This window comes from Drosophila biarmipes, chromosome 3L (assembly GCF_025231255.1).
Source record: "Drosophila biarmipes strain raj3 chromosome 3L, RU_DBia_V1.1, whole genome shotgun sequence".
NCBI lineage: Eukaryota > Metazoa > Arthropoda > Insecta > Diptera > Drosophilidae > Drosophila > Drosophila biarmipes.
This window is the reverse complement of record NC_066613.1, coordinates 6,063,078-6,079,922: the sequence shown is the minus strand read 5'-3', so window position 1 is coordinate 6,079,922 and position 16,845 is coordinate 6,063,078. Positions and strand designations below refer to the sequence as shown.

Genomic DNA, 16,845 nt, shown 5'->3' with positions numbered 1-16,845 from the left:
TGCTCGCCATTTCCGCTCATTGTCATTCGACTGCCCATACACGTAAGCCTAGGCACCAACTACCAACTGCAAACATAATTTAATTAAACGATGGCAAATTTTCCAGCTAATCAAACTGTAAAACGGCAAGCGACTCACAAAATTGCAGCCAGTTTCCAAGGCATTAGAAATGAAGATTGCAAAATGCGCGGTTCAAAGAAAAATTACAGTGAGGCTTGGGTAAATGAAACCGTTTGAAAGTCTATAAAACCAATGGGAAATAAAAGCATCATAACCTTAAACAATTTTTTCTAAGAAATACAATCGATTTAGGATTTTAGCTCAAAATAAATCTATTGGTAGAGATATGAATTATAAAGCGGGGTTCATTAAAGTTCAGAGTTACTTAAAAGATTTGTATTCCTTTTCATTTTTCTTTTTTCACAGCTTGTTCGGTAGAGAATTCAAACTGAGGACTTCGCACTATAAGCAACCACTCGAAATACGCCTCAGTGATATACAGTGAAGCAACTCCAGCAGCTCCATCTTGGTTGACTGCAGAGCAGGCGCAACAAATTGTTCGGGACATGAAGATTTCTTTCGCAATGAGTCCGATTTTCGATGGGGGGTCTGCGAAGATGAAAAAACCGAATCGCGCTTTGAAGCCCCACACACCAATCAATACACGCAATAGGCAAGATTTCGAAAGGTGTTTGAACCCAGATTTGCCCCCGAGCAAGCGGCATTACGATTAGAAGTGGCCAAACAAGTTGAAAGAACGCGAAGGTATGAAATATGAAATCATGGACCTGAAAAACATGGTCAGATCGTTGCGCCCAGGCTTTGTAGAACTATTCTTTGGTGAACATTAGCATTTTGGAGGAAATGGCTGGCACCATGACATAACCCAATCACCAGGCGGCAGATCTTTTTATAACTAGTTGGCCCCGGGTCACACAATGATTTGCCTGATTTAATATGCAAGAAATTGAATTTTTCGCGTTTCTCGGCGTAACAAAAGTTCAACGAACTTTCCGGCACCAGGTTGGTTGGAACCATTCGCTTGACTTTTGGCTGGCATTCGCAATCCCCGAGCACTTCATTAGGCAATTTTCGTGGGTCCGGCTCAAAGGCCCATTAAAATTGTCAACTAAGGTCAGATAATGAGGCCTTCCGCTTTCGTTGTGTAAGACTGTAGCTAAAGTGTGTGAGAAGCGCATAGAGAGGTGCAATGAGGTCGCTTGGGTCAGGGTTTAATCTCTTAAGCTGGAGGTTCCGTTAGTCTGTATCCCAAAAAAGTGGGCACATTCGAGGTCATAGGAAGTCAATTTGAAGATGATTTCTTGGGCCTTCAGCTGGGAGAGGAAACTGTTGGTGTTTTCGGGATGTTGCCATAGACAATAAGTAGGTCACTTGGGCTGTATTTCAGAGAGTTCAAAGCTATATGTCATACATTGGTAGAGGTAAAAACAATTTCTTGAATTGTTGTAATATTTATATTACTGTCGTAGAACTTTTTAAACATTTAAATGTCTTGAATAGGTTTAAAAATGTTGCTAACCATTTGTAAATCGTTTACCGTTAATAAATTAGGCGTTCGACAATAAGAGTAGGAGACTGAAAGTGGTAGAACTTTAAGATTCGACAACCTTTAACACATATACAAAGATCTCTCTCGTCACATTTAATCACATTTCCCTAGGGCTCGGTCCGAAAGCCAAATTCCCTGGCCCACTCCCAATTAAACTATTAACTCTAATCTGTTAGCAGGCTCCGTGCCCTGGACCAGCACAGATAGCCATCAGAACGGCCCAAAATCTCGGCTTACGTGGAATCTAGGCCAATTGTAATTAAAACGTTCTACGTGCCCCCGTCGATGATTTTTGGTTTTACCCGAGCAGCTGGTGGAGGCAAAACTGACCCACATCTACTAGTAATTTTTCGGGCCGAACATCAGACGAAAAGTGCGTACCGGAAACTTTGTTTCCAAAATGTAACCGAAGGAAATTGAGACGAAAACTTCAGTTTCGGCTGATTGAGTCAATTGAGCAATTGAATTTAGTGACGCCACAAAAAGTGAAGCAAAGCAAGGTTCGAAAATAAACAAAAAGCGCGCCATGAGTAATAATAATATAATAATATTTTGATTAGAAAGTTGTATAATCTCGAAAGAGACAAGCGCGAACGATTCGAGTCGTGTGAATTTTTTATGCAATTGTTTTTCTTTTCGGTTTTTCAGTTTTTCGGTTTTGGTTTTGATTTTGCACGTACCCATCCCGCTTTAAGGTGGGAGGGAGCCGGCGACTTCGGGGGCGGTTGATACTGTATTGTATAAGTAGCTATGGCTACAGCTACGTCTACAGTGAGCTATAGCTACAATTTTCTGCACCATGAAAAGCCACCAGGGCTTGGCATATGATTTAATTGAAGCCGCAAAACAAAAGCAGCAACAGCCGTCCACAGATTGGAACTGTGTTTATTTTAATTTCACAAATGTTATGCCATTTTTGAACTACATTTTACCATTATTCTCCCTATTTTTTGTTTTGCATTTGCCGCTGCTCTTTTATTTCGTTATTTTTCTGCGGTTTGTTTACTCTAATAACAAGACTCTGTCAGCATTTAAAAACTCATAAAAAAAAACAGTTTTTCTCGTTTTTCGCTGCGTTTTATGTGGTAAAGTAATTGTGATAAATTTTAAGTAAACAGGCGAACGGCGCAAAAAAAGTTGTGTCAACAAAATTGCTTTTAGACAATGTTTAAACAGGGTGAGAGGGTCTAACAAATTTGCCTGGAATTTAATGGAATTTCGGTAGTGGCTTTCGACGGTGAAAGCGTTTTGGCAATTCTGGGACTTACCCTCTAAAAAGAAAATTATTACCATATAAATCATTTCAAGGAGTTCAACCGCACTAAAATTGTCTGTTGAAATGCATTAAATTATTTGCACTATCGTAATAAAGATAATTTAATCTGTTAATTAAATTCTTTTACACAAAAATTAATTGCCATTGAAACGTATTTAACGCAAATGTTTAGTAAATGTGTAATAGTTAGCAGGGCAAATAAAATGGATATTCTTCACAGATAGTTCTTAGCTGGCGTCCAAACTATTTTCACCATTTTCCATGTTAGGCAGTCATTAGCCTCCGAGTTTAATGAGTGCAGCCTCAAAATCCACATACAATTAAGCCGAAGGCGACGACTTGCCCGAAATTATTGTAATCTTCTTCGGCACGCTCAAGTGAAATACAATACAACAAACTAAAAGTTAATGACTTGCCAGCCGAGCGTTCAGCAGCCGCAAAATAATAATCAGAAACAAAACGATTACTGGAGATGCTGGTAGAAAAGAAAATATTCCGAAGGCATTTCACGCCTGCATCGAATATCGTAAGTCGCGTACCGTATGGTAGAGTGGCGCTTAACACGCACTTAAAACCGAGTTGAATGTGCGGAATTGGGCTTTATCCTCACTCCTTTCCCCTCTGGTCTGCTGTTCCCCATGCACCTTTCTCCTCTTTCTCTATCATGATTTACTTCCATCCATCAACCGGCTTGTTGCAAATAATTCACGTTTCAAATAGAACGTGATCCCATAAAAGAAAGCAGAGCAAAAGTAAAAAGTAAAAAAAATCCCAACCGGACACAGCATTCTGGGCTGGGAAAAGGTCTTCTTTTCGATCAAATGGCTAACTGCGGTTACTGGGCGAAAGATGCAAAAAAGTAAAAACACAACTCAACTTTCAATTGCGAATTGTGCGGCGTTTTCAAGGAACGTGCGACTGCAACGCTCCGCTGCAAATCTGCCACTCCCCCCGCCGGCGACAAATTGTTTTTGCCTAACCCGATACAAATAGATACAGATAGGTACAGTGTGGCATCAATAAATCGATGGGGATTGTATTCATAGTTTTCCAGCTTAACCAAAACAGAAAACTTTTTGCTTACTTGGGTTTTTTCCATTTTTTCCAAACTTATATAGTATAATTTTACATTTATGTTTGTAAGATAATTATTTATCTCATAGATACTGCAAAGATTTAAATACGTTTAAGCTTGGAAGACTTTAATTATGGAAGATTGCGAGGTCCAATTAGGCATGCGAGAAAGAAAGTGTTATTCAATTCGCAAAAAGTTCGCAGAAATCCAAGTTAGGTAAGTTCAACTGTAGTTAGCTAGCTAGCTAGACAGATGTATCTGCAAACCGAGCTGCGGCTAAAAGTCAGAGTCACAGTCATGGTCGTTGAATAAAAGTGTCAATCTTGGCCAACAACATCATCATTATCGCCTTCATCATTATCAGTGGCAAGACAATTTGCTCTTTGTTTTCAAAAAACGTGCTGGTAAAAATTGAATGGAAAGTAACTCACAAAAGTGACAGCTGTTCGGCGGTTTGACGCTGGAGTAATATTTGCCCAACGTTTTATGGAATAGTTTCTGACTTGCAGAACTAACAGAGCGACTCCTTTGTTATGGTATTTTTAAGAAGCCTTTTATTCTGGAGATCATTTATTTTTAACGATCAATGAAAATATCACAGCATACTTATTGTAAAGTTATTAACTGGATAAATAAATATTTAATATCTTTACACTCACCAATTTGTTTTTTAAATTTGGTGATCAATCAATTGCGTATTCCCTAAGCAGGGTGTTTTTATAGGTACTAAAAATTATATGCAAGCGGATTTTAACAACCCAATTTTATAGATCATAAAATTGATTGTCAATTTAACAATATTGCACTAAATCAAAGTTTCCTAAGTTGGTTTACTCTCTTTCAAACGCATCCAATTAAAATGCCATTCAACCCATTTCTCAGAGAGTTCCATTCTGCTTGTTATGGCCCCATTTAAGTTCCCTGTTCCATTCCCGTGCTATGTGGATGTCAAATGTGAAGCGAGCGAGTGAGGTGAAGCTTCATTTGGCTTAGATTAACGCGGCTTGTAATTAAGTTGTAAAACCTACGTGCGGGCTTTTCAAGTATCTGCTCCCCGAGTTTGCCCCTAAATTTTGCCTAGCACACTCATAAAAGTCCTAAGTACACAACACATCTGTGGGTGGAGGGTGAAGAAGTGTGCAGAAGTGGAGCTGGAAATTCATCAAGCGCCGCTTTAGTTTTTCCCTCCAACACTTTGGAATTTTGTGTTCTGCATTATTTTCTGTGCTGGCAGGTGTAGAAAATATTATTGTAATTCCGCGTGATATGTACAATTCTTCTAATCTTTTCCGGATGTGGTATAGCCTGGGTAAAGAGGCTATGCTATGGCTTCTTCTCTGCGCAATTCTTCGAGATCCATTCAGCTGGGAGGCGCTGTTCGTGCTACCTGCAACAACTGCGGCCGGCAATATGAGACGTCGTCCATTAACACACTCCAGTTGTCATTTGTTTTACTGCCGGGCTAGAGTTCGTGTTTGCCAGTGGAGACGGAGGGCGAGAGATGTGTGTTGACAATTAACGAATTTCATATCATGGCCATAAATCTGCCGGGTTTGCTGGAGTGTAGAACGGCCCTCGATGGGGGAGCGGTACGGGTAGTGTGCCAAATTGCCTTTGTGGGTCAAATTGTAAGAATTAACAATATGGCAACTGATTGAGCAACGAGAGCGGCAGATTTTGGAGGCGGCTAGGCTTGAAGAGCCGTCTTAATGATAATGAACAGTTTCTGTGGTTTTTCAGGTAAATGGCCTAAGTGGATAAATTATAATTTATTTCCAAAAATTTGTTTTCAGACGTGGTAGTGATAGTATTTATATAGCTAAAGTGTCGAAGTATATATACCGTAAAGAGGATCTTAAACTATTTATACCTAGGCCGATTCGGTGTTTAAAAGTTACTATTAAACTCTGTTTTACTGGATCATCACCTATTCACAAAATGTTGGTTGTTTTAATGTTTCTTCCAATTTTCTTTATTTTTAGCATCCAAATATTGCAGACACAAAACGGAAACCCACAAAGGGCGGCCTTGCAAGACAGGGACAGCCTTAAGCCCCTCATCACCCTTTCTTGCTCCTACTTATTTGACTTGCAGCGAATGTTAATAACATTTTGTACCAACAACAGCAGCAACAACCAAAATTTACGCACTCGACAACAGAGGCGAACAACGCGACGGCATTTGTTGCTGTTGTCGCCATCGTTTTCGTCTCCTTTAACGAGCTCGTCCTTGTTGCAACCGGCGCACGTGACACGCCCCGCCTTCCGCCCGTCCACCTGCCACGCCCCCTGCAGAGGCAGCCCAATTTCAGGACTCGGGACCTCCTGCTCCTTGGCCCCCATCTCATCTCCGACTCCGTCTCCGGCTCCGTGGGTGCTTACTTTTACTACTTGACGCTGTCATTTGCGGCATTGCAATTAATTTTTGCCTGCTCTCTGTGTACGTGTGTGGGCGAAGGAGTGGGCGGGATGGGGAATGGGGAATGGGAGTGGCGAGGATTACACACGGAAAAGATATCAAAAATGGTCATGGGCTTTCTCAAGAATTAAAAATTACTGAATAACTTTCGAAATGTAACAATTGTAGATTTACTTCGATCATAATAATTATAATTATATCATAATAGGTAGTCTTATCTGATGATTACTTTAAAAGCATAATTTGTATGAGTTTTAAAAGTCTTACATCAAAATTCTACAGTACATTCAGTTTATTTCACCTTATAATGGGACTTAACCTTTTTAATATTTTGATGAGACCACCCATCAGCATCAAAAAAAAAAAAAAAATGATAATATTATATTTTTAAGAACTCAAGATTGTTCTAGGTATTATGATTTAAACACATAGCAACATTTTTATCGATAATACCGATGAAGACCGGATCGATAACCAAAATATCGGGGGGATGAGTAGTAATGCGAAATAAATTCTCCCGAATTCTCCCCCGAATTGCTTCTCAGTGCACGGAGCAGAATATGTGGGCGTCACCGGGCCAAACAACTTGGCACACTAATTTCTGATCTCTGGCGGCTCCAAACAACAACTGCAGTCGACTGGAGGGCAATAGGTACAAGGTGGATAAGACTTCCCAGTTGTCAAACGCTTCTCATTTAACGCCTGCATGGACTCCAAAGTGCATTTGGGGTGGGGCAAGATAATGTGTCTTTCGTTGGAAATTCGATTTGGCTTCTCCGAGCTTGCATGGCCATGATAAGCATTTCCATTGTTGTCATTATTTCACCTACGAGTACTTGCGGCAGGGGAAATTGATATTGACAAAAGCAGTTTATAGATAATTTTACAAAGAATAGGCAAAGAGACGTAAGCCCAAGATCAAAGTAATGGAAAGCTGAAACGTAATGCTAGATGAACACTTATCACTTTCGAAAGCTTCTTTAAGATGTTTGATTTCAAATTAAGATCAAGTTCAACCGTCTTGAAGTCCTGAAGAAAAAAATGAATACATTTAGGAATACCTTATTGATTTAATTGCTTGCATTATCTCAAGGAGTTTCCTCAAACATGTATATATTGTGCCAGGAGGAACAAGCCATTTGACTGCCCTAAGTTAGTTAAATCGTAGCCCAGTTTAATTTTCTCTGCTGATTGCCATGACCTAAGGAAGGAATCCTTTCTCCACGGCAGCTGCACAATCCCCACTGGCCACATTCGCCAATTTGCGTTAACCGAAACCTCCTCCTAGGCTGGCCCACCTGAAGGGGTGGGAGGGCTTTTAAGTATTAAGTATTTGTATCACTCCTTGACTTTCACATGGCGAACCCGATCCGATTTTCTGCTCATTTGTGATGTAAAAAGAGCAGGCCGCCTCACTGAAACTTGCCATTCAAATTGGTGTCAACCAGTCAACTGGACGCCAAAGAAAGTGGCGCCACAGACGAGGCGAAAATGCACTGAGGAAAATGGATATACATGATACGTGATACATTAATAACACAAATTTTGAGTTAAGTGTGAGGAAGAATGTTTACGCTTGTGTCCAAAATCAACATTATGTTTTTAGTAAAATATCCAAATTTCAATATTCTGGAGGTGGAAAATAATCAAAAAAATATTGTTAATTACAATTAATTAAATAAATAGCTTCAATAAACCATTTGAAATAAAACCTTATTGATTTGGGTGATATTTCCGCTGTTTTCCGTGTCTTTTCGCCACCACCCGGCAGAGGTCTGCGACTTTTCCCATCTATAGTCTCGGTCCGAGTCCAAGTCGCAGTCCCAGTCACAGGCGATGCCAAAGTAGGTCGCCATCGTCTCGGCAACTTGTTTAACCGGCGAGCTAAGGAAAAACTCGCTTCGCACATAAAAATATCAAAGAGAAGGAACGAAAAGCATAAAAGTGGATATGCATCCTGTGGGACATCTTTGACTAAACGAGACTAAGCTACATTAAAATTAAATTTTATTTTCAGTTTTATTTGCTCTTCTGCAGCGTTCCCTTGTTTTCGAAGGAGGAAGCGAGTGTGGAAATTAATTAAGCAATTCAATTTCCCTTGCAGGTATTTGTCTGTCGCATGTTTGCCATTGCATTTATGTTAATTGGAAGTCATTGGCATAGAGAAAGGATGTTGGCCATTTCTAGCGGTTGATTTATCTACCAAATTATTCTAAGAAATTTAGCTCTTAGGATTGTTAGTTTAAGTGCTCTCATCAGCCAAACAGGAAATTCAATTAATCCGGCTCGACATTTATTTATTATAACGTGCTATAACTTCGTTTGATTCATCATTATTCAAATAATTTAAGTTTAATTGAAGTTTATTGTGGGTTGTGTTTTATAAGAAAATGGAGTATCAATATCTTATTACTTTGCAACCACTATTTATTCGTATTATTATTACTTTTACTAAAAGAGTCGGATGTGAAAAAAATCCCCTTCAACTTTAATTGCAGATACTTGTGGCTAATTAAAAAGGTGTACAGTGTTGTGCATTGGGCCACTATCAAAAGCATCAAAATGCAGCCGGTCAAGGCAAACAAAAGATGTAAGCTAAGCAAGCGCTGAGCCAAACTCAACGCAGCCCAACTCACCTGGCATCACTGGCTTTTGTTTAGTGAAAGGCAGGTGAATAGTGCCCGCTGCACCTGTCAAGAGGCGAAGGCTCCACCTAATAAACAAACATTGGTTCAAGACTCTAAAACAGGGGCCGTGGAAAGCACACGCACAGCTTGTGACCCCATCAGGGCGTCTTTCGGCAGTTATTCCTCACCCGAGACCAAATACTCATGTGCTCGCCCCGAGAAATGAAAAATGTTGGGCCAAAAACCACCCCACGACCCCTCCTTGCAGGTGGTAACAAAACGAAATGATAGCAAGATTTATGATTTACGAACATGATGTTCGGTACATGTCCGATAAGCGATCCGAAGCGAAGGCATCATTAAAATCAATTTTGATTTGCCCTCCTCCTTTCACCGGGTTCCGAGTAACAGCTGCCACATTCGGGGGAAAGGGGCGAAATTGGATTACAGCTCTTATTGGGGGTGTTCAATGGCAGGTTACAACATCCGACATTCATTATGGATCCATCTAACTTTCTTTAACAGAGCAATTCCAATTCGTTAACTCTTTCGGCGTTTGGCAATTCAAGGCAATCAAACCAGGGCTTTAATGATCCATAAAGTTTATGGCATTTTTGTGGCGGTTACCAGCAATCCACAAATTTGTATAGCAATATGTTCAGGGATTACTGTTACTATCAGTAGTTGGGCGTCAAAACTTTGATCGATGAGTGGACATTGCAATGTCGTTTATAAGAAACTTAAGTCGTTTATAAGAAAAATAAGTTTAGAAAAATATATTATATATATTTCGCTCCTTAAGTTATTTAATTTATTATGGATTTTTGTTTTATATGTAGGTAGCACAAATATATCCTATTTTAAGCTTTCATTATTAATGAATAATAATAATAATAAAATCACCTTAAATTTTCCCATAGGTTTCTTCAGTTGCCGAAGCACCTTAAACTTTAATTATTTGTGAGTCATCATCATAACTAATCCCAAGTCCCAATGGCCATTTAAATCTGGAATGACCACTCCAAGAAAATGCAGTCAAGATTTCAGTTTTTCCTCACATACTTGTCATGCCTAGGCCAATCCCCCTGGCAATTAAAAGACCGCAGAGAGCGCAATTAAAAAATATTTAATTATAGGAAGGCTCGGGATCCTCCTCGAGCTGTGGACCGATTTTCCGTTTGTGGTTTAGCCTAAAAGCCAGCGAGAGGCACATGACTTGGCCGGCTGCTCCATGTGGTCATTACGTCATGATGCAGCTTTGGCTTTTGGAGTGGCACAGCCAAAGGCAGGAGATACACTTTACTCGTGTATGGCGAGAGGAAGGCGGAAAATGGGGAAAACTTGTAAGTCGGGACGGACAAAAACCGCATATTTGTCGTGAGCATTTTGTTACAATTTCAATTTGGCCTGGTCCATTGTTGGGGGTCGGTTTCTAGACTCCGCGCTTTATATGCTCACGGAATCTTGTAGCTGTAGTTTTTCAGCCCAGGCGTTGCCTTCGCCTTTTTGTTTCGACTTTTCGACTTCTCGGCTTTGGTTGCGTTTGAAAGTGCATTTGTTTCGGTCTTGGCCAATATTTGCCAACTATCAAACTGGTTTATTGCAGTTTTCAGTTTTCTCAAGAGTTGATGAAATGGCCTTTTATGGCGGGCCTGTTCGACTTCTCAAGTGCAAGGGAGTGGAACCGAAAAGAATACGTTTTTGGTGTCCGCCTATTCGAAAGTTCTTTCAACGCACGCCAGATATCTTAGTTCTTCATATCAACATCCTTAATAATACTTAATAGGTATCATATTATTAAGAAATTCATGATAAAGCGCCAGGCAGTGAAACCGAAAAGCTATCCAATTAACACCGAAAGTTCTGTGAACGCTTGGCTGCCAGAAAAGTGAAAAGAACCATAAGCGCGCCCGCTAATTGCAGTTCAATGCTTTCACTTGGTAGTGGGGTTCCTCAGCAAACGGCTGCGAGCACCACCCACCTGGGAATCCGCGTATCTCTTGGGATCCCAGACATGTCCCGCCGTTAAGTATTCTGCTCGCCTAAGTAGCTGGCGCCCATAAATCTCCCGCAGTTCGCCTGGTCGGCTGCAAAAAGTGATTTACATACTCGAGGAAGCCCAAGTTCGGATCTGAGGCTGAGCGCTAACTCACTTTCGCTATGTGAGAGTGAAGAAGCGGCAAAGAAATTAAATCCAATTTCGCCTCTTCTGCATTGGGCAAACTTAAAAACAAAACGGCAAAACGCTGGCAAACAAGTAAACGCAAATGTTACTTTTTTCCATTTCAGCCCGGTTTCTTATTTATAGCATTTTGCATGCATATTTGATCAAAACAATCAAATTTTATGAGAGAGTACGAGGAACACAGCGTCACTCGTCTTGATGTGCTTCGGGAAAAACAAAACTAAAAGGAGGTTTTCTGTTTTGTTTTTGACTTTTTGTGCGTTGCATAAAGATAATTTTTATGAAAGTCTTAAAGGAAGTGCTCAAATAATTTAAGGGGACTGTGTTGGGTGAAGGGTATTAGTGAGTGTGTTCATTGTTTTTATCGGCCGGGTGAAAGGGTAATTAGTTGATGATCATTTGTTTAAATCGAAATGATGCACAGGGTGGTATTAATTCACAACCGTATATGTTTAACCCTAAAAAAGGCTGTAGCGAAGATCAAACATTTTAGATTGTATGGTTAGGCCGTCAACTTGCTACTAAAACCCCTTTTGGACCCTGCCTTGATTACTCGAATGACTGTCTCATTTCAAACACGCTCCCCAATGGCTTTGAACCAGTTCCACCGCGCAACTAATTCCACCTTCCGCTCAGCCTCACCTTTGCCGGCAATTTGCACTTGGCGAACTTCAAACTTGAAACCCGCCAGAAGACAAAAATTCATCATTGTCATCATCACTTGGCTGTTACGCACTGCTGGCCACGCCCCCCGTGCCAAAGCCCATATTTGTATATCAAGTGAAAGCTATACACATAATTTCCCCTCGTCTGTCTACGGCTGGGTTTTTTGCACTGCCTTATTTTTAGCCAAAAGTGTTGCACATTTTTCACATGATTGTGTTAATCAGCGTGCCTTTCTTGTACGGTCTATGTACTGTGCTAAAAATAATGCGAATTTGTTTGCATTTTTATCCGTAACCCGGGTCGACATTTGACCGTTTTACATAATGTAGGAAAACCCTTTCGTAGCATTTGCCGTGGGAGAGGGCGTTTGTTTTCGGAGTCCACACGGGCATAACCAAAGTTTTCGTTTTTACGGCCAACTAATAACAGCCGTATGGTTATGGACTGCTGGTGGGCGTTTGTTGCTCTCTGAAATTGGCCCAGTAAAATTGCTGGCCATCTCTTCTGAAAGGTGCTAAACGGCTGCGGTCATAAATTGCTATAATGTACACAAAACATGTGAATATTTTGTGGGCTTTCACTTGCCAAAAGTTGCGTGCGAAATTATCAGTGAAAAGGGAGCGAAGTGGGCGGGGGGCCTGGAGTTTCACCTGATCATGCGGGTTAGGTGTGAAGTTTTGGGAAAATGCTGTAAAGTGCGGGCTTAAAGGTGGCTTAATTGTGTCCTCGTTGTTCTACTAACGTTGTAGCGGGTAAGCTGTTTAAAAAATACCATTGTGCGGTTAGATTATATTAAATTTAGCAGTAGTACCACTAATTTTGTAAGTTTTTCGATAGCAGATTGAGAAATATAATTGGAGGTTATTCGAGCTGAAATCCATAGATGTCTTTAGGGGCTACAAAGAGTTATATTAATATATTTTACTTTTGGACCTTATTGTCTCGTTGATAGTAATGTTTTATTTCTCCTGAGAGAGTGACAGCGATGCGTAATTGCATCTTAAGGTCAGACAACTTAAAAAAATTTGGATTTTAATAATTATTTTTTAACTTGCCACCCGCCGCAGACAGTCGGCAATAATTAACTTTCCCGCGGCCACCGACGGCGTGTAAAATTCCCAATATACATTTCCATTGCAATAAGACAAAATTAAACAAAACTCAAGACAGAGCTGAAGACAAAATGAAGAAAACGAATCACATTGTGAGTGACTGCATGTCGAGGCGCCCGAAGAAAGAAAGATGTTGGGAAGAAAGAGAGACGCAGAAGAAAGACCCAAGAAAGCCGAAGAGCCAGCCACAGTCTTCGAACGAGCCCGGCCTGGTTCTTCTGCCCCTTCTCCCAGCTGACCCGCTTTTGGGGCGTTCTAAATAATTTCTGTCACGCTCCGGCTTGCAGTGAAAATAAAAGTAAGTGCGGTATTAGGTAAGCTCTAATCCATACGGGCAACAAATCGGAGAACTTAACTGTGCTAATTCAAAGTGTTGCATAACCGAATGTGATTCTGCTCGCTGGGCGATGCTTCAGGTTGACTTCAAAGGTCCGCTCTGAAAGCTTTTTATCAACCGAGTGCAACAACTCACTTCTCCGAAGCGTATTTATCGCGTGCCCGGTTAATGAAGCTGCCAAACATCTGTCGGAGAGTTGTTTAAGCAAAACCAATTAATTAAATTAATTAATATCAATTTGGAAACGCACAAAAGAGCTGAGCAAATAGCGGCAGTGCGCACGTTGCTGGGAATTTATTTTTTGTCAGCACAGCAAATTCTTTTCACTCGCCATAAATCATATCCATATTTAAATGTTTGCATAATTTTTCTGTGCAAATGTTAAGATTGTCTTTTCGCCAAATCGCCTGGGCAAACGGAAATGAATGAAAAATAAATGTTTACCTGATTGATTGGCAGACTGACTGAGTGACCGACTGATTGACTGAGAGTTTGCAGCTGCATGAAATTGTCAAAACGAGCGTGAAATTTATGCTACTGCGAGCGGCAATCACAAAAAGTGCATATCTACATTTAAATCATCTGTTTAATTAATGCCAGTAATTCATACATTAAATGTAATAATTTGTTCTGTAAATAGTCGGGGAAAATGGGCTTGGAATCGCGATAATAAACGGGGCTTAATAAACAAGCGAAAAAAGCTTAATTGAGTTTAATATATAGCAACCCTTAAGTGTGAAAAATACGCCCAGAAATGATGTTGAATTTTAAATTGCAAATAACTTTCTTATCACGAATGTATTCAGATATTTTACTACTTTAACTCTTTAACTATTTTGGTTACTGTTTATTTCTTGCTAAAACTCACACTAGTATGCAAATATCTGTTAGCCATGACTCTAGTCCATTTTGCCTTAATGAAAAGCAAATTCTCACACCCTTTTTAAGAGCAACAAAAGCTGAAAAAACGTTTCCCAAAAGCCAATTAGTCCATAACATGAGTAGTCGGTCTATCATTAGTTTACATCTCGACGCACTCGTTGCCACAATTTTGGCCATGCAAACGTGAAAAAGAGCGACGTTGCACAATAGCGGACGCAGTGGCTGAGATCTCTGGCCTAAACACCTTTTAATAGCCAAAATTGTTATGGGCGGCCGCAGAAACCGTCGTCCGACGACCATCAAGCATCGACTAATGAGCGGGCAGTCAAGTCAGCGGGCTCCTAACTTTTATCTGAGCCAGGCCGAACTCAACTGAGCCGAGCTGCGTTCTGTAAAAGGCCAGAACAAACACTGAAAAATGTAGTCTCAGACAATGCAGCATGAGGGAAGGTGGTAAGACACAGCGCTTTTGGCCACTTGAAATAGTTAAGGTTGGCTCGGCTTGTGGTTTCCTCTTTTCATCTCTGTAAACTGGCCCCAAGGTGCTACACCAAATGAATTATGAGAAGAATTCAAAATAAAAACAGCAATAAAAAATTATAAACAAGACTGCGGCTTTCAATCTAGAGCAAGAATTGAAAAAAGCCAGCCGCGTGCACATAGAAAAGTTTTTAAGAGTAACGAAATAAATATAAACGTTAGACACTTTTTCAGACTAAAACTTTATCAGTTTCTTAAATCGGTTTTATAAAAGAAAATTCTTTTTTAACGTAACTACTTATATGCATTTATATAATTTAATTTTAGTTACTGAAACCAAACACATTTATATTTTTCTATGTGTACAATAGTTACAATTAATTTATTGGATGCCAGCACTTGATGCTTGGGGTCTACAACTTTAAAGTTTTAATCAACAAAAATGTTTAATTCATATTAAAATACCGTATTATATTCATATTAAAATACCGTATTATAAGCTTAATCTTTTATTGCTGGCCACATTAATGTATAAACTTGTAACGCGCCTGAAGAGCAGAGATCATTGAGACCCAAAGCAACTGAAAAACGACTGGGCAAATTAAATTTGTTCATGTGCAGAAATAGCTGCAATTAATTTACTTGCTGGCAAGTACTTAAAGTCCGGCCAAAAGTAGGTACTGTTTTTGCCAGCATTTGAAGCTTTTATTTAATTATATTTACAAAATGCAACGACCCTGAAACGTCTTTCACTTTTAGCCAGCTGCGAAAAACGGAAAGTTAAACGCTTTTTATGGAGAATCGAGAGCAAAGTCTTTTTAATCTTCAGCCGTCGAGGCGAACGCAATCTTCGATCTACCAACTCAATTCTCGGGCCATTCAATGGCAATTATGACCGGTTTTCAATTAAACTGAAACTGGAACTCAATTGCATTTCCCCTTTGAATCGGACTCCGTTCTCCAGTAAAAGAGATCTTTCTCCGCAGGCCTTTTCTTGGCCGGATCACACTTACCGCTTGGGATACGGTATGCGCCGGTATTTGAAGGCGTTCTCCACGTCGCGCAGCTTCATTTTGTAAGATCGCTCGGCGTTCAGAGACATCCAACGGGGGTAACACAAAAACACAATCGATTGAGATCTTTTTCGAAGACCTTTCTTGGCCGAAAGAATTTTCCGGTCGGCACTTGAGTTCACTCCGATTCACGGGGAGATATGCAGATAGAGACGTCCGAAGAGCTCGGCGATCGCGGCTTGACTGAATGTTCCTGGGGGCACTTGGCCGCCTTTTTGGCCAACTTCGAGACGTTGGCGGCGGCTTACCGCTGTTTGCTTTTACCATTTTCTTCTGCGCCCGAGATCGCTCTCTTCGGCTCTGTTTGCTCGCTCTTCTAGCCGCTCTTTGTTCGGGGCTGACTGACGGCGGGACGTGACTGTAGCCCATTTGTCTGTGGTAACACTTTTATTATTACCCGACATCTGACATTAATCTACTTAGACATATTTATTCAGGTCGTTTAAACAGCAGAGCCGCGTTATTGTCCGCGCAAGGAATCTAGTTTTGGGCACTTGTTCCAATATCCTCTGTTGGAACAGCTGGCTCTCCCAGCCCTAATAATACTTTAACCGAAATAACATATTTTGGGAGATCTTAACCACGTTGGCAAAAGGAAGAACTTGGAAATCAACTCAACTTGTTTTAATTTTTAATGGGAAGAGTATTAGAACTAAAAACAGGTTTACCTTTGAACTTCTCCCCCTTATTGGGTAGTCGAAAAGCTGACCTTCCCGCTTTCGTAATTTCCATCGATTAGTTTTTGCCAGTCGTGCATAAATAAAAGATTCTTCTCGATTTTGGCTTCTACCATCGTTCTTTGGCTAACTCGGGATAATAGTGCTTAGTTTTGCCCAGAGTCAAATCTGAAATTTCTTTAAGAACTGAGTTCCCTCGGTCTCCGCACTTGCTGTCCACAAAGCTCATTGACCCTCATTCGACTGCGGATTCTTGTGGCACAGTAGGTTAAAGAAGTCACTTTACAGATTTAAAGTTCTTATTGTAAATTATTTTTATTTTGTATGAAATTACATTTTTTAAATTGTAATTTTAAAAATTAATATAAAAATAAATTGATAATACAAATGAAAATGTAAATATATTTAGCCACTTGATAGATTTAATCTTATGTATACACTAAAATAAATTGGTTTATTGTGTATCT

At 40.2% G+C, this 16,845-nt stretch overlaps 1 protein-coding gene across 9 annotated transcripts in view; it reads right to left on the bottom strand.

Moving 5' to 3' along the window:
• The window catches only part of LOC108035925 (heparan sulfate 2-O-sulfotransferase pipe), a 39,553-nt gene extending 23,683 nt beyond the window's left edge, over window positions 1–15,870 (bottom strand). For all 9 annotated transcript variants that reach the window (XM_050886041.1, XM_050886045.1, XM_050886044.1 and 6 more), the window contains exon 1: window positions 15,642–15,870. In XM_050886041.1, the coding sequence (XP_050741998.1) occupies window positions 15,642–15,730 (89 nt within the window). In that variant the 5' untranslated portion in view covers window positions 15,731–15,870. The remainder of the gene's footprint in view (window positions 1–15,641) is intronic.
• Window positions 15,871–16,845: the final 975 nt, after the last annotated feature.